General features: G+C 40.7%; 2 protein-coding genes across 2 annotated transcripts; both read right to left on the bottom strand.

The window, feature by feature from the left end:
- Positions 1–2,027: 2,027 nt before the first annotated feature.
- brox (BRO1 domain and CAAX motif containing) lies at positions 2,028–7,659 on the bottom strand. Its single transcript, XM_079571657.1, has 13 exons — positions 7,568–7,659; positions 7,026–7,145; positions 6,793–6,899; positions 6,537–6,639; positions 6,303–6,398; positions 6,135–6,207; positions 5,654–5,759; positions 5,488–5,577; positions 5,123–5,208; positions 4,723–4,804; positions 4,218–4,368; positions 3,912–4,071; positions 2,028–2,935 (listed from the first exon to the last, which is right to left on the bottom strand). The coding sequence occupies exons 2-13, from the start codon at positions 7,124–7,126 to the stop codon at positions 2,852–2,854; spliced, it is 1,239 nt and encodes a 412-aa protein (XP_079427783.1). The 5' UTR covers positions 7,127–7,145; positions 7,568–7,659; the 3' UTR covers positions 2,028–2,851.
- Positions 7,660–8,846: 1,187 nt separating this feature from the next.
- LOC306974990 (alpha-1,6-mannosyl-glycoprotein 2-beta-N-acetylglucosaminyltransferase) lies at positions 8,847–10,919 on the bottom strand. The gene is made up of 2 exons (XM_079572398.1): positions 10,860–10,919; positions 8,847–10,770 (listed from the first exon to the last, which is right to left on the bottom strand). Exon 2 carries the CDS (start codon positions 10,519–10,521, stop codon positions 9,265–9,267), a length of 1,257 nt encoding a protein of 418 aa, XP_079428524.1. The 5' UTR covers positions 10,522–10,770; positions 10,860–10,919; the 3' UTR covers positions 8,847–9,264.
- Between the last annotated feature and the right edge of the window lie 10,320 nt (positions 10,920–21,239).

The following is a 21,239-nucleotide window of genomic DNA, read 5'->3' as shown; positions in this document are numbered from 1 at the left end:
TATGGAGTTGTTTTGGATGGAAGAGCTTTTGCAGATTCTTTATTACTCCAGCTCAGAGTTCACATTACTCAGGCATTTCCAGTTGTTGGAGAAATTGTGGCGCCCGGGGGGGTGTCACAGTACCACCTATTTTGGTCTTGCCCATTATTACAACATTTTTGGAATTCAACAACTTTAAACGAGTTACATTTTCGAAAAACAAAAGGCAGATGCGCCGGCAGCAGCAGTGCTTCTCACATTTCGAGTTGTTGTCTTTTTGTGTTTGTCTCAAGTTTGTTTCCTTCATCGTCCTCTCATCTACTTTTAGACGAATATGTCACTGAAAACCAATTCACACTATTTAAGTTTTACAAGGGATTTAATGCCTTCAGAAATCAGTCTTACAAGAAGAACGCTAACACAGGAAAAGCCTTGGATGAGAATATACACCAAACAAATCACTCCAAAAAAAAAAAAAAAAATATGGGGAACAATTCGTCAAAAGGGAGATATATGTTTATATTATGCAAAATTATATCTGAACAAATGTTAAGCAGATCCTCACGACAATCCCTATGATCCAAGCCAATTTAAAGTGCACGGGTTTTTACAGTGGATTCAAATCATGTGTGAGATTTGACATTTAATACAATGACAGACAAGAACACGGTATGTTACAAGTTTATACAAGTCTTCAGCGATCTGTCATGTGACCGTCTGACATGCAGCGACGTGGATTTAATGGAGCGATCCCTTTGTGATGCTGGATAATGTTTCAGCACAAATTAATTTTATGTACAGTACTGTTAGAGTAAATGTTGGAGAAGGTTTTAGCCTGATGGAAAGTAGATGAAATAGCTAAATAGACATTGTATTGTAAAAAGCACAATTAATATATGGACAGGTCAAAACAAGACAATTAGGAAATAAATAGAAACAAGCAAAAGATTACAAAATATTGTTTGTTTTAAATGGCTAAAAAGAAATCAACTACATTATAATGTATTATGTACAAAAGATCTCTCTGCACCCGAGCCCTGTTTGACCGAACTCTAACTTTAAAGATGACATATCACGCATAATTGAGGTTTTAAACATTATTTTAGGCAGCAACTGAATATCTTTGTAAATAAAGGAGTCAGGATTTCAAATTGGCCTGGAGCACCCTCTGCTGGCAGCACTGGGAAGAAGAGGCTTTTTAAAACCTAAAAACAAGCTTTCACTTTAAAGGAACAGGCCACCGTTTTTCCATACTGAGATATGTTCTTACCTTAGCTTTGACGAGTTCTTTAGGGCCTGTCTGATCTTCCCCCGTGCCTTCAGTCACGTAAACACAGCGCAGACGGCGTTAGCATTTAGCCTCTCCCCCTCTCCACTATAGCTCCAAAAAAGCTCACGATAGAAGCTACCAAGCTCTTCCACGTTTTCCCTATTTAAATAAAGTTACGTGAAGTGTTTTCATGCGAAGTATATTTACACAGAAATGTAACATGTCGATTTTATAAGTAGATAAAAGGGGAACTATATTGTGAGGCGTAATGATACGAGGAGCACAACGTCCGCGCAGTAACTCCTAAAGGTTATTGACGGAAGTGAGCGGGGGGAAGTCTTTAAATAGGGAACACGTGGAAGAGCTTGGTAGCTTCTATCGTGAGCTTTTTTGGAGCTATATGACATGTGGGAGAGGCTGCGTATGTGCTCCGTTTGCGTGACAGAGCGCACGGACAAAGACCAGACGGGGATATATTAACTCGTCTAAGGTTAGGTAAGAACATATCTCAGTATGTAAAAACGGTGGCCTGTTCCTTTAAGCTAACTGTATGCCGACAAATCAATGGCATTGTCACAAACTCTTATAGCTCAAAATGGGTCTAGTTATCCATATTTTGGGGAGGGTTTGGTTTAAAAATGTTGAGGGCTGCTTCGGGTTCCCACAGCGATGCAATAAAATCCATAAAACACCAATCAGAGCGACAGATCTTCGACAGTCGAGGAAGAAACAGGATAAACAGGACTGCTCAAACCTGCACGAACACGCTCAAAAGCTCCAAACACTTAATTCTGCATGACATGTCACCCTTTTAAAGTTTCACCACCACAAATTTATCCTACTCCTGAGTCAAAGCCACTCTGTAAACCTTCATTCATCATATTGTGGTCCTCCTTACAATGCATTAACTGCAAAATAAATTCACAATTGTCAGCGCAAATTAACAAAAGATCACAATCATTTTGAAGTAGGCCCTGAACAGTTTTTACACGTTGAAACAGGCCTATTTATTACAACAAATATAGACTGAAATAATATTTGTAATTGATGTAAACTGCTACAGCTTGAGCCGTCATTGCTGCATTATGTCTTTAAGCTTGATATTCACAATAGTAAATTTGCCGTCTTGTCTGAAAAATACAGTAGCTTGGCAGACTAACCTTGTAAGTTACTTCTTATATAGGTACATTATATAGCGTTTTTTTGTTATCTATAAAACTAAACATACACATGGTTATGTTGACCGTAAATTATTCAACGCACAGGCTTTGTTTTACATTTTCAAATTAGTCCAGTGCCAAAAGGCCAGAATGAACGTTCTTAGCCAAAGGCACAGTTTTGTAGAATACTTTAAGGCTTAACCATATCAATCTAAACTCTTATTTGTGTGAGATTAATACATTTGCAAAGCCCCATTAACATTTTATTCATCTTTGAAGGTGTCACATGATTAGAACTATACTGTTGTGCTGATAAAACACATGAATATAAAAAAAAAAAAAAAGATTATGTGGCTAGAAAACTCTAACCCTGTGGTTTATATCGGGAGGAAAATGGCTGCCGTAGCTGTACTTGGACACAGATGGGATGGAGGGGGTTGTTTTAGGAGATGGAGCAGCCCGTGTCCTTCTGAGGCTTCAGGTCGGGCTCCTTCACGGGCTTCACTTCCTCCTCCTTAGGTTTGGCCTGAAAAATTGATCGTAAATGCTATTGTAGTTATTGCTTTTTAACACTAGATGTCACTGTTGACCTACAAGCCCACCCTAGCCCCGAACTCCTCATTTAGACTATGATATAGGGCACTCATTCTGTTGTTTTACTTAACGCTAGCGACTTTTCATTGTAATGATTTAGATTTAAGCAGTTTTCATCGGGTTTAACATCTTAACCCCCACCGCAATTTCTCCAGTTCAGCTTTACCCAAATCTACAAGCTTCTCGGCTGGAGACTTACAGCCTCCAGGCCAGAGCAATGCCTCATTTGAAAGCTACAAGACCTACAAAACAAAAAGATTTTCTTTGTTTAATTGTTGCCGTGTTTTTGTAACATTTCCGTCTCTTTTTTGTCTCATTTGTCATTTTTTGTTGCTTTCTTTAAAGCTTTTTTCCTTGCTTTTTAGACGTGTTTTTGTCACTTTTTTTTTTATTGTATTGTTGCTTTTCCGTCACGTTTTTTGTTGCTTCTTTGTTGCTCTTTTTTCAAAACTTTTTCATAACTTTTTAATTGAGTTTTTGTCACTTATTTATTGTGTTTTTGTGTCACTTTCTTTGTTGTATTTTCATCCTCATTTTCTTCCCTATTGAAGCTTTTTTTTCAAGAAGCTTCTAGATTTGGGTAAAGCCAAACTGGAAAAAAATGTGCTCGGTTTTTGAAGAGGTTAGTTCAAAGACCTGTCGCTGCTTTTCTCCTACAACACTTGCAATGCATTGTGGTCTGACCCGTTTAGTGACCATTGCTGCTTTTCAGAATGCATTGTGGGAAATTGTGTGTGCCCTACTTTTTTCTCTCTGAACATTGGGACACCACTAGAGAATAGTTTGACCACTAGACAGGCATTGTGCACTATAAAGGGAACAGCGTGGACATTCAGACACAACTAAAAATATGAATACTATTTATTATTATTACTCTTGTGTGCCGGTCTTGACGTTTTGCACTTTACCTTGTCGTTCTTGGCGCCTCTGGTCAGGTCGAACGTGGCGTAGACCTCTGGAGTGCACTGCTCGCTCAGGGAAGGCAGCTCGAAGGGCACCGGCTCGGCCAAACCATAACTGGCCTTCAGCTCCAGCGTAGGGGGCTCAGCTGGCACCTTGTGGAAGTATCTGACACGAGAACATCAAGTTTAAACATTTTTCGTTCATCTGCGCGCCATTTACGAGACAAGACTCAGCAGAGGTGACAATATTGGCGAGCCTCTTACTAATAAACAGCAGATCAGTGGGAAAAGGGTAAACAGAGATAGACTCACATGAATCCGTTCTCCCTCTGACATTTCTCCAGGGTGTTTTTGATAAGTCCTCCGAGTTTTATGAAGAACAGCTGCTCCGAGGGCTTGGCCGTGGATCCCGGGCCTTTGGTCTGACGGTACTCTTTGCACAGCGACTCGGCCCGAGCGTAACCTGAACACACACGTGGGGCATGTTAACAAACCGTGAGGAGATGCAAATAAGGGGCAAAAACACACAAGGAACCGGCCTTTCTCAGTGCTGGTTTCAGATCTTTGGTACAAGTACAGAACAGTGTTGAAGTTAAAGGCAGTATTTCACGACTAAGTTCAAGAATAAACTCAAAAATGTTTCACTTCTCATTAATTCAACAAGAACAAACACTAAATTAGGACCTCCTCTTAATTTCTGGCTTTACATTTCCGTATTATCTGCAAAAATGAACAATAATGTCAATACAAGACTCCCAAGTGCTTTTGTTTCAAGTTGGATACCGCGACTTCGATTGGCATGTTATATAATACATACATTTCTCTGCTTCCTGGAGGGATCTGATGGCCTCACCACACTTGTCACCAGCCAGTAGTGTCTGTCCGTGATAGCAGTAAGCCTAGGGGAAAAGTAAAAATATCCAGTGCAAGCATGAGTGTTGAGGGTCAGACATTTTGAAGTAAAAGTTAGGCTTAGTCATCCAACTTTTTGATCTTATAATAGGGCACAGTCGCTAAGGATTGGACACTTTTTTTGTACCGGATTGTGCCCAATAATATAAATGTGAGCTATCTATTAAAAGGAATCCTTCAGCTGGAGATCTATGCAAAAGCGTGGTTAAAATTCTATCATCATAAGGCTATAAGGTGTGAATCATTTTGGGCTTGGCTGTTAAGTCTATTCACACTAAAGAAGTTCACGCTGGGTCTGAACTCACATAGGCCATGTAGAAGTGCTGCTTCAGCTGTAGGTACTTCCTCCATTTGCTGCTACATTCAGGCTCCAGAGTGTTCAGTGTGTGATCTGAAACACATCAGTCATGGTGGGACTTTTGATATCAAAACTACAAAGGGAAGGCAGGAACATACAAGTCTAAGGGCAATTCATCACTTTTGTTTGTGTGACAAATCTCCAGTCAGATGATCTACAATGTAAACCTTATCATTATCGAATAGGGAATAGGTTACGACCCTCTCATGCCAATCCTTTCAATGTATGAGACTAATAATGGAATCTAGCTTTAAAGTCTGTAACTTTAACACCCTATAGTTATCCAAACACAAGCATTAACTTTCCACCCACCAGCTTTTTGATAGAAGTTGGCCGTTTCGTAGGCCAGCGCCGCGATGAGTGTAGCCTTGTGTTTCAACTCGATGGCTCTGGCAATTGTCACTGTGGAAGAAAAAGTTCATATTGATGTCAATTACAGATTCAGTTATTACCGAGTGTACTGTTCAGTAATGAGTACCTTCCTGTGCTTCTGCCTGGCACTGGATGATGTAAGTGTCCATGACTCTGGGCTCCAGGTCTCTGCCTTTCTCAGCCGGAGTGATGAGGCGTGGGATGTGCATCTCCTGAAGAAAAATCAACGGGGAAAAGTGTTACACTGTGTTTGCCGTTCACATGTACTGCATTCATTCTAATAATTTGCGAGTATGACTATCTTCCAAATCAAATTGTTTACTTCCAAGAGTGTTTTTTGTATAAATACAGGATGTAAAAGTGTTGATGAAGAAATAATGATTCTGAGCACACCTTCCACGCAAAAGAAACAAGCAGCCTATTAGACCCAAGAATTATAAAAGGTGCATGACCCTTTCCATTACTACATTAAGACTGTCCTTAAGTCTGTGTGAGTAAAGGCATTGAGTAAGCATTATGTTTGTTGTAGAGATATTCGCATTTTACAGTATTTCAGGAAGTGTGAATAGTCTGTTCCTGAGAATCACCTTGAGATTCATGAAAATTCCAGCTGCCACCTTCAAGCTCCGATGAACATCCTTGGCTTCTGGCTCTGTTATGCTGTAGCAGACAGATCACAGATCACAGATCACACTACACATGTCTGTTTCTCCCAAACAAACAAAAAACTTGATTTAAAAAACAAACAAACATACTTTTCCTTTCCTGCTAGTCTTGAGGCAAACTTGGTGTACCAGAGTGCGACGTTAAATGCCATGGAGACGAGCTCAAACACCATATCCTGCTGGGCACTGTGGTGAGAGAACGGTTATTGAACTCACAGTACTCATCATGTCGTCTAATACCCGAATCATGAACATATATACGAACATATGTACAAATTATTCTACTTGCATGATGCAGTTACAAACATTTCACATGACTATTACACATGCCTCGGTGCGTTTCCTTGTAAGGTGTCTGTCCATTTGAAGTTCTGAATGAACCTCATCTTGTTGTCCTGTGTGCTTCCGTCCGGGGACACGATGAAGCCTGGAGCATGAGAAGCAGAAAACAGTTTATTTGTTTTAAAGTTTGAAGTTTTAAACTTTTGTAAGTAAATGGATGGGGAATAGACACTATCATACCATTATTAGAAGTTACAGATAAACTATCGTGACAGAATGATGTAACATATTTACACACTTTGCAAGAGGGAGAAGTACGCATCAGTCGCGTTCTTCATGACCTCAGGGGTGCAGGTGATGTCGGTGAACATGTCCAGCAGTCTGGCCCTGGTGGTCCGCAGGTCACTGTGGGGCAACACAACAATACCTTTATTCAAGAACTCTGGTAAAGTGCCAGGTGTAATATCTCAGTGGTCACGGCCACAGATGCAGAGCACCCAGATAACAGTGCTATCAACAGATAACACTTACTTGCATATCTTATTAGCAGCTGGACTGCCCGCTACTCCGTAGTAGTTGAAAGAAACGGGCGCAGTCGCCTTGAGTGGGTTTCTGTGAAACCAGTGTGCCATTCTGAAGCTACGGACACACCTAAAGAGAACAATACAGTCACAGGCAGTTCAAAGAGTCCATTTTACCTGTGATTATGAACCACCAACAACATATTCACAGAGTGAGGTCATTACGAAAACAACAAGCTCGATGCTAACATCAAAATGTTTATGGTGTAAACATTTGGTTCGTAGCATCAATGTTAGCACACTGAGCCCGGGAATATAACGCTGCTGAGCCACTATACAAACATGAACAGATACACTTAATAATACTGTTATTCACATTCATTACAAACCAGGATCATCATTTGACTTAATGGGTTGTATGTCGCGTTTGAAGCTATAAAGCTCGAGCTAACGGCTAGCGCTGCCACATCGAGGTTACTTTACAAACATAAAACCACAACACAATCCTATAGTATCATGTCTTCTAACAAACGCACAGAACTGCGAGGTTACCTGGAATTACAGCGCGGGACAACAGAGATGTAATAAACCTGATGGAAATTTTGACACCACAGAGATAACTTACTTCCGGAAATAAACACAAAACGAGGCGACCAATGGCAGCGCGGACACCGATCACGTGACATTCATCATTTAAATGCCTCAGGTTTTGGATCAGATGCTTTTGTTCGTCTCTCAGATCAGACCGTGACATCATCCCAGCCGTATGACTATTTATAATCACACACATCATAAGTAAATGTAAAAAAATAAATAAATAACGCACAATAAAAATAAAACCTCTTTTATTTCCCGTTTAACGACAACAGATGAACAGTAGAACAGGCTGTTTCAAGTGAGGGTTCAAGGCACCCGGGATGACAAATAGGAATAGTCACTTGTTTCATCCAAAGTGGGTTATCACACATTGTTAGAAACACAGTGACACATATTAAGTGACTGCAACAGACAATATGTCCCACACACATCAAGAGGAAACTTCTTTTTTCAGTTTCACATTAAAGAAACGGCAGTTTTATTTTAATACCAGAAAACGCTACTGTTCCTGTACAATTTACAATAAAGATCATTTTTACCTCAACATGTAAACCGTGTTGTAAAAAGACTGCATCAGCACTCTGGCTGTGATATCAGTGCATCTAACCATTTAAGGCAAAGGGAGACAATTTTGATTGTTAGGAGGCCTTTTTTTTTTTTTTTTTGCCTCATCAAAAGACTGGGGCTGAACCACACGACAGTGGGTCAAGCCCCATATACAGGTGTTGTATATCATTTGGCATAACTTGTGTCGTCTCCAAGGACTTGTTAAGGAATTTACCAAACGTTTTGTGCATTTTGGGGTTCTTCCTTAAACTTGTTTTTGAGGTGAAAATCATCTTGTGGGCAGACAATCTTTGCTTTAGGGACACATTTGGCCCCTGTGCCTAACATTGCCCAACCTGCCCCGATTAAAGGTGTTAAGAAATCTTAACATTTCAGGTCATATCATCACTGCTGATAAAACATGTTAGGCCACATAATATGTTATTACCAACAACACAGAAATAACATGTTACTAACAAAGAAATACTAGTTGTCAGTAGGTTGTCAGTAGATTTGAAGCTAACCTATAAACAGAATCCAAAGGGTCAGTATTGCTTAAGAGCAAACATAATGATCTCTGGGATTACAAACAAACATCTCTTGGAGAGAACATCTACACAGTCAGTTCATGTAGAGTGGTCGGTGAGTTGGACAATAACATCTCCCATTGCCATGTTAAAGATTTACATTTCACATTAACTCATATTGAAGGTTTGTCTTTTTGCCGACTTTTGTACCATAAACAATATCAAAATTATAATAAAAGAAAAGGTGCTAATGCACAACTCACAATTTACAATCATTACAAAACAATTGATTTAACGCCACAATAATCATTACATGACTAAACCCTCAGCATTACATTTGATTTCATTTTTGTGCAAAAGCATTAAGTATTTGGTGCATAACCTGATGTGAGCAGCAGTGAAGAGCTTTGAGGCGATATTTACAAAAAGAGAAAGACTCTTTGGCAACTGGCCTTGGTGCTTTTATACCTTTGGCCCATTTTGGAAGAGTTATAAACTGTAAAAACAAGCACTTTTTGGCCACACCCCCCTGAAGCGTTCGGTACACATGGCACATACAGACTAATACTTAAGGAACTGTTATAGGCGTTTGGCATAGTTTTTGCAAAGGCTGTGGTCACGAACATCTCCCCAGCCCCCATTCTTCATGTGGGCCTTGTGCTCTGCCACCTCTGCTGCGGTAAGAGAGACAGAGGCAGGAAACAGATCTTCTTTGGCCTTTTTCAGACTCTCCTCCACTTTCTGCATGGCCCACTCTGGCCTACAGTTTTTCTTCTGGTGCAGACCACAGTCTCCCGTGTGCATAACCCGGGACCCCTGGGCCACCAGCACTTTGATTGGTTTGGACACACATGTCCCCGAGAGGTGCTGCAGTGTCCAATCCCAGTTATAGTCGTCATAGGTGCAATAAACATCAATACAGCCCATGAGTTTATAGTACATCTCGCGGGAAATACCCATGCCGATGTTGTGCTTCGTGGACATCCAGCCAGTGGTCATCACCTTGGTGGACTGCCGGCTAAAATCATTGAAGCCATTGTGGTTCCCCAGTGCTAACATGTCACAGTCTGGGCAGCTCTTCTGTCTGAACTCAACCATGGATTTATAGAAATGGTAGAAATCGGGTAAGATGTAGTTGTCCTCTTCTAAAAAGACAACAAAGCCACTGTATCCCCTCATCACATGCACACGCTCCCACACAAAGTGCAGCTTCCACCACCAGTGGTGCTTGGTCTGGGTGATGAAGGACTCCCTGTAGTGGCCGTACGAGTCGGGGTGTTGTGCGTTCAGGCATCCTGTTTTCACTGCATTGTCCTTGGACATGTCTCTGGGACAGTCCTGTGGATCCTGTCCAGGAAACTCATTTGGATAAAGCTGCGTGCTGAAGGGGAAATAGATCTGCAGTACCTTGCAAAAACTAATGCCTTGCACAATGGAGTTCATTTCCTCTGAAAAATAGTCATGGCTGAAAATGAGAAGGAAGCTGTGCACCTCCGCCGCCTTTTCCAGTGACTCAATGAGCAACTTCAGGTACTCGGGCCTGTTGTGGACCTGCACCACCAGGACCAGGCGCGGCTCTCCGGGGAAGCGCTCTGCGTTCAAGACGCACTGCTTGTAGTTGGCTTTATATACAGAGTTTTTCATCTCGAGCAAGGAGTCAAAGTTAAACTTTACTCCCTCGCATGGCCCATAGTTGTGACTCTGCGTGACACTATTGGACTCCGTGGTGCTGTTTTCCGGAACCATCAACACTCGCGCAGAAAACAAGAGGGTGACGATTACAAAAGAAACTCCCAGCAGCACCAGGAGGTTCTTCTTGAGCAACCGGAACCTCATTTTCCCCGAGCAATGCGACCCGATACACGACGGTCCTGGCCCGGAGCCGCTTCAGCGCGCGAGCCTTCCCTCCCAGCTCGTTCTCAACATCGCAGCTCGTGCGTGAAACTACCGGACAATACAGCTCCGCGTGACTCCGGTCCTAATGTGTCAAAGCTCTGAAAGGGCTGCTCCCCCCCCCGGCAGCTCAGAGTCCCTGTCCCGTCCGAGAAGACGCGTAAAGTTCCTCCAGCTGTTTCACGAGGCCACCTGTGGGGACCAGAACAAAGACAGCGCTGTGTGACCAGGTTTTATTTCAATCTGACGCTACGAAGCCAACGCTGCTTAGTCTGACTTACCAAAGTAGTTGTAAAGTGTCAAGTCGCACACGGAAGAGGAGGATGTCTGGAACATAGCAGAGTTTCACTTATTGACTGCTGACGTGTCCCCAGCAGCCAATGGGAGAGCGCGCGGCCCCGCTGACGAGCCACATTTACATGATCTTATTCATGTAGTGGATCCAGGGGCGGACTGGCCATGTGTCCGTTCTGGAAGAGCACTGAGGGGCCACCGGTCCCGCCTCAACCGAGCTTTACCCAAATCTAAACGCTAGAAAGAAAAGCATCAAAATAGCGAGAAAAGGGGATGAAAAGTCGACAAAAACGGGAGAAAAACACAACAAAAAATTATCGAAAAAATAATTAAAAAAACAACAAAAATATGACAAAAATGTGGCGACGTGACGAAATTTTTCATCACTTTTGTAGGCCTTAGCTTTCAAATGAGGCGTCACATTGTTGATCTCCAGTCGAGAAGCTTTTAGATTTGGGTAAAGCCCAGTATAAAAAAACATGAATCTAAAAGGAATTCCGTGGAGTATGGTGCACCACAAGGCTCAATTTTGGGACCATTATTATTTATTATTTACATTAATGATTTTGCTTCTGTTTCTGCGACCGCCTTTCCCGTTCTTTTTGCTGATGATACCAATCAAAAGCCGAACTGGGGAAAATGCACTCGTTAGTGTTAGGGCGGGGGGTAAGAGGGTAAAATATGTATTTGTGGAAGTGTCACATTTACGCTAATTTGGGCCAGGCTGGTCAGAGTCCAGGGCTGTTTTTCAGTCCCAGTCCGCCCCTGATCCACAGAGCAAATCGATTTGATTTTCTTTGCTTTCTTGAGGCAAAATCCGATTCAAGACTGCTCTATGGAATAGCTCTTTAGGCAGGGAGGAAACGGTATTTATACCCGTATAGAACTGGTTTGCAGTTGAGAGTAGGCATTGCAATACACTAGCAAGGGCGGACTGGCCATGTGTCCATTCTGGAAGAGCACAGAAGGGCCACTGGCTCTTGGGCCACCGGTCTAAATTTTCTCCTTAACCTCTTAAACCCCCGCCTTAACCGAGCTTTACCCAAATCTAAGAGCTTAAGGGGAGAGACACTACAGGCAAAACTCAATTTTTTCAGTTTTCAGGTTTTGGGCCAAATTGGTCTCTGAACATATAAGCTTTCACCCGAAACAGAAAATATGCCTAATCTTCACAATAACATGTTTAAATATTGCGCTGATTCAATGTTCCCCCATAGACTTATATGGGAGAATGCAATTTCAAGGGCCTTTTTCTCAAAACACATGTTTCTGTCATTGTGGCGACACTATGTCCACGTCAGTCGGACCTAAAGACTTCACATTTTCCAGCCTTGGACTGAACAATATTTGGAAGATTTTTTCAGAGGGATTTTTTATTATCTAATCCCTTAAGCCCCTTTTATTGAGTTTTGAATGTCAAAAAATGAGGCGAAAATTAATTTTTTACACATTTTTCCACTAAAAAACAGCTTATTTTAAAACTAAACAAGAAATCCAAAATCCCCTGTGAAAAAGTCTTGGTAACTCATTTATCAATAAAATGAAACCATAAATTTGAATGTAGCTCTATCCATTATTCAGATTTCGTCACCGAAAAGATGGGAAATTTGGGGCATTTTTAGGCATAAAACACCTTGTTCTTATATGAAAAGATAAAATGATAGAAAACTTGCCATGTATTTTTTTCTCACATTTATGCCAGTGATCTACAGCAAAAGTTTCAAATTGATATCTGTTTTTTCCCTATTCACCTGCAGTATCTCGCCTTAAAAGCAAAGCATTAAAATAGCAACGAGTGAGCCAGAAAAGCAACAAAAATATGACAAAAAAGTGACTAAGACGTGACGAAAACATGACAACAAAGCAACGAAATAAGCAACGAAAAAACTATCGAAAACACAACGAAAAGCCACAAAAAAATTATGAAAAAAAACAACAAAAACATGCTGCAACAATGTGACAAAAGGGTACAATCACTTTTGTAGGTCTTAGCGTTCAAATGAGGCGTCATGCTGTTAAAGCTCTTAGATTTGGGTAAAACCGAACTGGGGGAAATGCACTCGGCTAAGACGGGAGGTAAGAGGTTCACATATGTCTTTGTGGAGGTGCTGCATTTACGCTCATTTGGGCCAGGCCGGCCAGAGTCCAGGGCCCTTTGTCTGTCCCAGTCCGTCCCTGTACAATAGTCAGACAAAATGCACATAAAACAAGAAAATAAAAATCATCCCAAACAATCATTTTAATTATTATTATGAGAGAGCGTGCCCTCAGGTTAGATCTCGCTCTGTACCTCTTTAGGCTTCTTGCTCACGATAGTTCTGTGAGATTGCAGTCGCCTTGTACTCGTGTTTCTTGTCCTTCTACTTGTTGCGCAGGTTTGGTCAGAATCGTCTTCATCCATCCTTCACATGGAGGCGGTGAGCGTGAAACCAGAGGAGAACATGATCCATGTAAAATCAGGCCCTTCACAATGGGGAATGGAACTGGAGACGCTGGGAGTGGGCAGGTGTCACAGCCATCATGACCTAGTAACAGGCAATCTATGCAACAACATTTGCATTCGCCGATTATTTTCCTGGAAAGTTACAGTAGTCAGAAAAAAGACAATCGAGTCATGTGATTGATGAAGGCTGTGAGACTGGAGCCATATATTTGAATAAAGAATAACCATGATTCATCCAAAACAAGGGGAGCCATTTGTTATGCAAACAAGATTTACTTTGCCTTTTCTTACCTGGCTGTAAGATTATAGCTTTGCTGACCGAGGCCCCCTAGTGGCAGATCGCACAGGCTGCCTCCAGCATAGAGCAGCAGTGAACTGTGCTTATAATAGTAGTAGTAGTTGTTGTTGCTACTTTTTTCATTATTGTGCTGTGTTGTTTGACAGCACAGGGTGAAAGGGAAGAGCAGTTTGAATCATCCAGCGATTTTGTCAGAGCCTGGACGAAAGCCCCTGATGGGACAGATCAGTGTGCTGACATACTGACAATGATCTTACATTAGTCCAGACCTTCTCTCAGTTTAGAAGAAACCTCAGTGATGAAGAGCAGCCCAAACCGTCCTGAGGCTCGTCTGTTATCTCTACATCGGTTATACGACTGGCTGCGTTTGCTTTGCTTTTCCTGTGTAAACACGTGGGTCATGTGAGGACAACAGTCAATGTCACTCCTTGATTATTACTGTATACCCACATTGATTTACTTATGCACTCAAACATGTCACATAACTTCTAATATCTTACTTTATTCTCCTGACTTAACCCAATCACATGGCCAACACATCTGTGCATGCATTTATAAAGGGTCTTGTCACTAATAGAGGATATTCATGTGGGGTCATGGCAACATAAGTCAAAATGAATGAGCGTCAATGTTGTGAAAGTTATTACATTTCTTATTGACGTGGGGAGTTCTCTGTAGAACAGGGGTAGGCAACGTCAGGCCCGGGGGCCAAATCCGGCCCTCCAGCGCAGAACCTCTGGCTCTCGAGGTGATTTTGAGAAACATAATGACACAAATCAGAAAGTACTTTAACATTTTTACAGTTAAATGGGAGAAATACTGTTAATGCACCCAATGAGGTCATATCATGTACAACTCTGGCATTTGTAGAAAGTGCACTGGAGAAAAATAAATAAAAAAATATAGAAGAAATGACAGAAACCTACTACTTGAATTAAGAGATTCAATCTAAAGTTTGAGTAGATTTGGTCTGGTCTTGGATCAGATTAAACATCTTACCGTAGCCATATCGTTTCAAGTGAAAAACAAATCAAAGTAAAAGTTAATTTGTCTGATTTCAAAGTGGGTTTTATGCTGGTTCCATTGGCATTTGTATCTTTATCTTAGATTAGTTCAAACATCTTTATCTTTATTCAAGCAATTTTTTTTTTATTCATTCAACATAAAAGTACAAGATACACTTACAGGTAGTGCACCAACCCAAAAACCCTCCCTCCCTCCACCCCCATTCACACTCATTCACACAAAAGGGCTGTTACCTACAGTAATACTCTGGCTCCCACAATATACATCACTGAAGTCAGCAAAGAGCAAAGCTCGTGGCACAGGAACTGCGTGTGTTACTGGTCTACTGTTTTTTCAAAAAATATAGGACGTTATCTTCACCAGACCAGGTCTATAGGGTTCTTAAAACCAGGTCCAGTCCAGATCATGTCCAGGTCGGGCTCAGCAACACACACTTTCATTTATATGTACACTCAAATTAGGAAACAACAGATTTCATATAATCTAATCAAAAATGACATTTTCAAAATAAGCATTTCAGCCCATCCTCATTATCTGTTTCAACCATATACTTTTCTAAAGTTAAGAAATTCTGAATAAATGTTTTGAAGAAAGTAATATTAAGTGAATATCTATTTTTGGCCTTAAAAATAAACCCTTTAACCGAGTACAATAATTAAATCAACTAAATCATGACAGTCAATGAATTCTCCTACAGAAACCACATCAAGCTTCATAAACAAACCAATCCTTCAACACATTTTTTCAACTTCTACCCAAAACAAAGACACAATATGACAATACCAAAACAAATGCAGGGTTTGCAGTGTAGTGCTTTCCTTTGGCCTAAAACTGGCGGCTTCAGCCCTCGGTCTTGTTACAGTGAAAAAGATTGGCCCTCTGTTAAGAAAACTTGCCTTCCCCTGCTGTAGAATGATGTAAGAGACGCAGGTTTCTTTGTATTGTTTGGTATTTCTTATGAAACACCATACAGGAAATAAGAAAATGCTTTCCACTAATAGCGATACTATGTTCGTACTATATATAATGGCAGACCCGAACTGTGGCCTCGGTTGACAAAACAAAGTCCGTCTAAAGTCTGTCCAAACATACATATGGTGAAGAGATCAGTTCACCGATACAAACGCAGCACCGTCCAAGAGTGTTTCCGAGGGCAGAGCGTTCTCATCCTGGAAGACAACCCCTGGAGTACCATCAGCAGCAGCAGCTTTCCTCCGAGACCACCGCTCACATCTGGATCTCACCGGACTGTATTTTTATTTTTTCTCATCTATGAGTGAAGAGTTTGTTTTCAAAAGGAAACATCTCTTGGGCCCCGGAGGTTGCGAGGTGACTGCACTGCAAAAAGTAATGAAGTAGATTAGTATAAAAGTCTCAATTTGGGCACAATAATCCGAATTTGAGATGTTTTGACAATGAAAGGTGTAGGTGGGCTCCCGACCCAGATTATTTCACTTGTTTTGAGACGTTTCTGACTCGTTTCAATACATTTTTGTCCTTATTTCAAGTCATTTTCTTTCCCAATGGGGTAAGAACATTGGTCTTATCTCATTGGCAGTTTTACTTTCTTATTTCAAGTGAGATTTACCTTAGAACTAGTCACAAACGTCCTCAAAAGAGCAAAATGTGTGTGTGTGTGTGTGTGTGTGTGTGTGTGTGTGTGTGTGTGTGTGTGTGTGTGTGTGTGTAGTAGACATTGACCAGTGAAGCCTGAAACACATGCACAGGCAGCTCTCACATGTAAATGAGCTCTGTGGAAACTCGTATCTCTCACTCATGATCGATTACGCACCTGCTTTACATTTGCTTTGCTGCGGGGCCCTCCCATAAAATGTTTTCATCATTGTTACTTTGTTTGAGTTGGAGGAGTTTGTATGTTTAGATCATTCAGCGACATGGGAGACGTCCATATGATTCCAAAGGTAGTGACGTGTCTCCAAAAACAGCACAAAGTTGCGTAAGAAATGTGATATTATAACAAGGGGGGCCATTATGAGTGAGGGCCCCTGTTTTCACCGATCTCTGAGAAAACAGGGGTGCTGTGTGTGTTCATGAAAGGGGAAATGTCAGACAAAGCCGAGCACTATGACTTTATCTGACTCAACGCAGAAAAGATCACTCCACACGTGCACAGAGTGAGTCAGAACGATACCTTTAACATGACTCATGCTCAAGCTGCAGTGGCTTAGTTTGGGCAGTAGAGGGAGACAAACTACCTGAACACAGTGTATTCATACTGGGCAGAAAGTTAGAGGCAGAATGTTCTTAAATTATTATGGTGAATTGAAACGGTTGTCTCACTTTTCCACTTCTGTTGGGACACTGTCAATAATATTTACTGGTGTGAGTCAGCGTTGGCTCAAGGGCCTTCGATTCTGCAGGAAAAAAACACCACAGCAACTGCTATGGCATTATGGTTCAAACTTTACATCCTTTTTTGGGGGGTGTATGAAGTTCAACCTCTTAACTTGCACCTGAACAGAACACATTGTCTCCAGTTTGGCTTTACCCCAATCGAAAAGCTTCTCGACTGGAGTTTACAGCCTATAGGCCAGTGCAGCGCGTCATTTGAAAGCTCAGTAAACAGATCTGTTTCCTTGCATTGTTGTCATTACTTTTATAACGCTCTTTTCATCTCTTTTTCTGTTGTGTCTTTGTCACTTTTTTGTTGCTCTTTTGTTGCTTTATGTCAAATTTTTGTCACTCTTGTCACTTTTGTTGCTCTTTTGTCACTTTTTTGTCGCTTTTTTGTTGCTCTTTTGTCACTTTTGTTTCACTCTCTTTTGTCACTTTTTTGTTGCTTTTTTGTCACTTTTTTGTTGCTCTTTTGTCACTTTTGTTGCTCTTTTACCACTTTTTTGTCACTTTTTTGTTGCTTTATGTCAAATTTTTGTCACTCTTGTCACTTTTGTTGCTTTTTTGTCACTTTTTTGTTGCTCTTTTGTCACTTTTGTTGCTCTTTTACCACTTTTTTGTCACTTTTTTGTTGCTTTATGTCAAATTTTTGTCACTCTTGTCACTTTTGTTGCTCTTTTGTCACTTTTTTGTCGCTTTTTTGTTGCTCTTTTGTCACTTTTGTGTTGCTTTTTTGTCACTTTTTTGTCGCTTTTTTGTCACTTTTTTGTCGCTTTTTTGTTGCTCTTTTGTCACTTTTGTGTCACTCTCTTTTGTCACTTTTTTGTTGCTTTTTTGTCACTTTTGTGTCACTCTCTTTTGTCACTTTTTTGTCGCTCTTTTGTTGTCACTTTTTGGTCACTTTTTTGGTTCACTTTTTGTTCACTCTTGCCACTTTTTTGTTGCTTTTTTGTCACTTTTTTGTTTTGATTTTTTTATGGCTTTTAAATTGCGTCTTCGCCACATTTTTGCCATTTTTTTGAAGAGTTTTTGTTGCGTTTTCCTCCTCGTTTTTGTCACTTTTTTGACACTTTTTTTTCTCAAGAGACTTTTAGACTTGGGTAAAGCCAAACAGAAAAGGTGATCAGTCAAGGTGGGGGTTAAGGGGTTAAGGAGGCGCCATAGCTCAGAGTAAGTCCTACACATGGCCCGGTCACACACCTTTATACTTGGTCCATTTCGCCTTGGGTTTGTTCTAGTTTGACTTTGATCTGTCTGTGACTCAACCCCGGCGCCTTTGAAATCCGCCGCCTTGAGTTCATTTTAATAACATTTTTGTGTCTCTTTGGCCATGTGTAGGACTTACTCTGAGCTATGGCGTCTCCTTAACTCCTTAACCCCCACCTTGACTGATCGCCTTTTCTGTTTGGCTTTAAACAAGTCAAAAAGTTTCTTGAGAAAAAAAGTGTCAAAATAGTGACAAAAACGAGGAGAAAACGAGGAGGAAAAGGCAACAAAAACTCTTAAAAAAAAAGTGGCAAAAATGTGATGAAAACGCAATTTAAAAGCCACAAAAAAATCAACAAAAAAGTGGCAAAAGAGTGAACAAAAAGTGAACCAAAAGAGCAACAAAAGAGCAACAAAAAAGTGACAAAATAGTGACAAAAACGAGGAGAAAACGAGGAGGAAAACGCAACAAAAACTCTTAAAAAAAAAAGTGACAAAAAGCAACGAAAAAGCAACAAAAAAGTGACAAGAGAGTGACAAAAAAGAGTGACAAGGAGCGACAGAAGAGTGGCAAAAAGGCAACAAAAGAGCAACAAAAAGCAACAAAAGAGCAACAAAAAGAGCGACAAAAAGAGTGACAAAATAGTGACAAAAACGAGGAGAAAACGAGGAGGAAAACGCAACAAAAACTCTTTAAAAAAAGTGGCAAAAATGTGATGAAAACGCAATTTAAAAGCCAAAAAAAAATCAATTAAAAAACGTGGCAAAAGAGTGAACAAAAAGTGAACCAAAAAAGCAAAAAAATAAAATAAAAAAGTGACAAAAGAGCAACAAAAAAGTGACAAAAAAGGAACAAGAGAGTGACAAAAAAGAGCAAGAAAACAGTGACAAAAAAGTGACAAAATAGTGACAAAAACGAGGAGAAAACGAGGAGGAAAACGCAACAAAAACTCTTTAAAAAAAGTAGCAAAAATGTGATGAAAATGCAATTTAAAAGCCACAAAAAAAATCGACAAAAAAGTGACAAAAGAGCAACAAAAAGCGGCAAAAGAGCAACACAAAGAGCGACAAAAAGAGTGACCAAAAAGTGACAAAATAGTGACAAAAACGAGGAGAAAACGTGATGAAAACGCAATTTAAAAGCCATGAAAAAATCAAAACAAAAAAGTGGCAAAAGAGTGACAAAAACGAGTGACATTCTCAAAGCGAGAACAAAACACAAGTGTATCACAGACCCTCACAGGTAACAACTACTCCCAGGTCTGTGCGGTGAACTTTGCAACTGTGTTTTATATAACGTTTCAAATCCCAATGAACCTCCGCAGGACTTCACTGTAGATCACACCATGTCAAAACATATGTATCCTACACATTCCTAATCCGTACTTGGATCTGAGCCTCGGGGAGTCTCCCCACAGCCCCCCGACATTTCAACAATGTGCTACACTTTGGAAAACCAGGACGCAAATGGTTCACATAAAGACGCCTTAAAATAGACAACAACTCTCCGTGTGTGAGAAGTGCATGTTGTTCCGATTGCCTAGACTTAAGAATGTGGAACAAATCAATCAAAAGGACATGCCATAATCTCCTCTCTCCCCGCGATAGGCACATCTGCAGCAGGAGACGGGACAAGCGGAGCCAGGCGGGACAGCTGTTGGAGACATTTTTGATTGGGAATGGTGGGAAATGGCTCGCAATTTGTTCGCGATCGGAGGTGATGAACAGATAAACAGCTGTACAAACTAGAGAACAATGTTTCACACGTGGCACATTCACGGAAAACAGAGCTGGAGGTTCCTTTTTGTCTTGCGCACCCCTTAAAGGAACAGGCCACCGTTTTTCCATACTGAGAAATGTTCTTTCCTGAGTTTAGATGAGTTGATACGTACCTGTCTGGTCTTTGTGCCCGTGGAAGAGCTTCCAACTTCATCACCCGTTTGGAGCCATAGGAATATACTGGGAGAGGCCAAATGCTAGCAACATCTTTGGTCGTTTTGCGTGACTGAGGGCACGCACAAAGACCAGACAGGTACGCATCAACTCGTCTAAGCTCAGGTGAGAACAAGTCTCAGTATGGAAAAATGGTGGCCTGTTCCTTTAAGTTGTTTATTTTATAATCCAAGTACCCGCATTTTAGCAAAGTGATTGACTGAAATTGGATTATTCAGTATTTAGTAGACCGTTGTTTTCAAAATGAATCTAGTTTGGTTTTACCCAAATCTAAAAGCTTTAAAAAAAAAAAAAGAAGAAGAAGAAAAAAAAGCATTCAAATAGCGACGAAAACGAGGATGAAAATACAACAAAAATGCGCCAGAAAAGCAACCAAAAAAAAAAAAGAAATGAGGAAGTAACAACAATCTACAAACCGTTGTGACAATGTGACAACAAAATTCTTTGCTTTATTTTATTAATTTATTTGAGCAGGGACAGTGCACATTAATGAGCATTTCTGTAAATGTGTCAGTATAACTAGTTTCCAACTGTCGTCCCAGGGCAAGGTGTGTAATGCCAACAGCAATTATTATAAAACATAAGACAATTTCAAAGTTGAGGCTACATACTGTACGTACATGACAAATGTTGTTACAATTCATACATTAATAACATCTGAATGTTCGTTCTGGGACTTGCACAATAGAATGGAGATTTAGGTGCAAGGGCGGTCATACAGTTCAGGACATTATGAGGATAAATATACAGTTATAATTTTTATTGCAACACCTGTGCAGAGGAAAAACACTTGGCTCAGTCCTTCACCAGGAGAATAGGGTCTAATGCAGTGTTTTTCAACCACAGTGCCGTGGAAAACTAGTGCGCCGTGAGATATTGTCTGGTGTGCCTTGGGAAATGATCCAATCTCACCTAGTTTTTTTTTTTTTTTTTTAAACAAATGCATTATTATCCACAAATAATGTACCGTTTTCAAGTGTCTATGCCAGGGGTGTCAAACTCATTTTGGGTCGCGGGCTGAAATTCAACTCCCACGGCGGGTCCTGGGCCGCAAATAATAGAGAAAATGTTTCCAATAAATGAATA

This window comes from Gobius niger (assembly GCF_951799975.1).
Source record: "Gobius niger genome assembly, chromosome: 15".
In the NCBI taxonomy this organism is placed as follows: Eukaryota; Metazoa; Chordata; class Actinopteri; order Gobiiformes; family Gobiidae; genus Gobius; species Gobius niger.
This window is presented reverse-complemented; position numbering and strand designations above follow the sequence as displayed.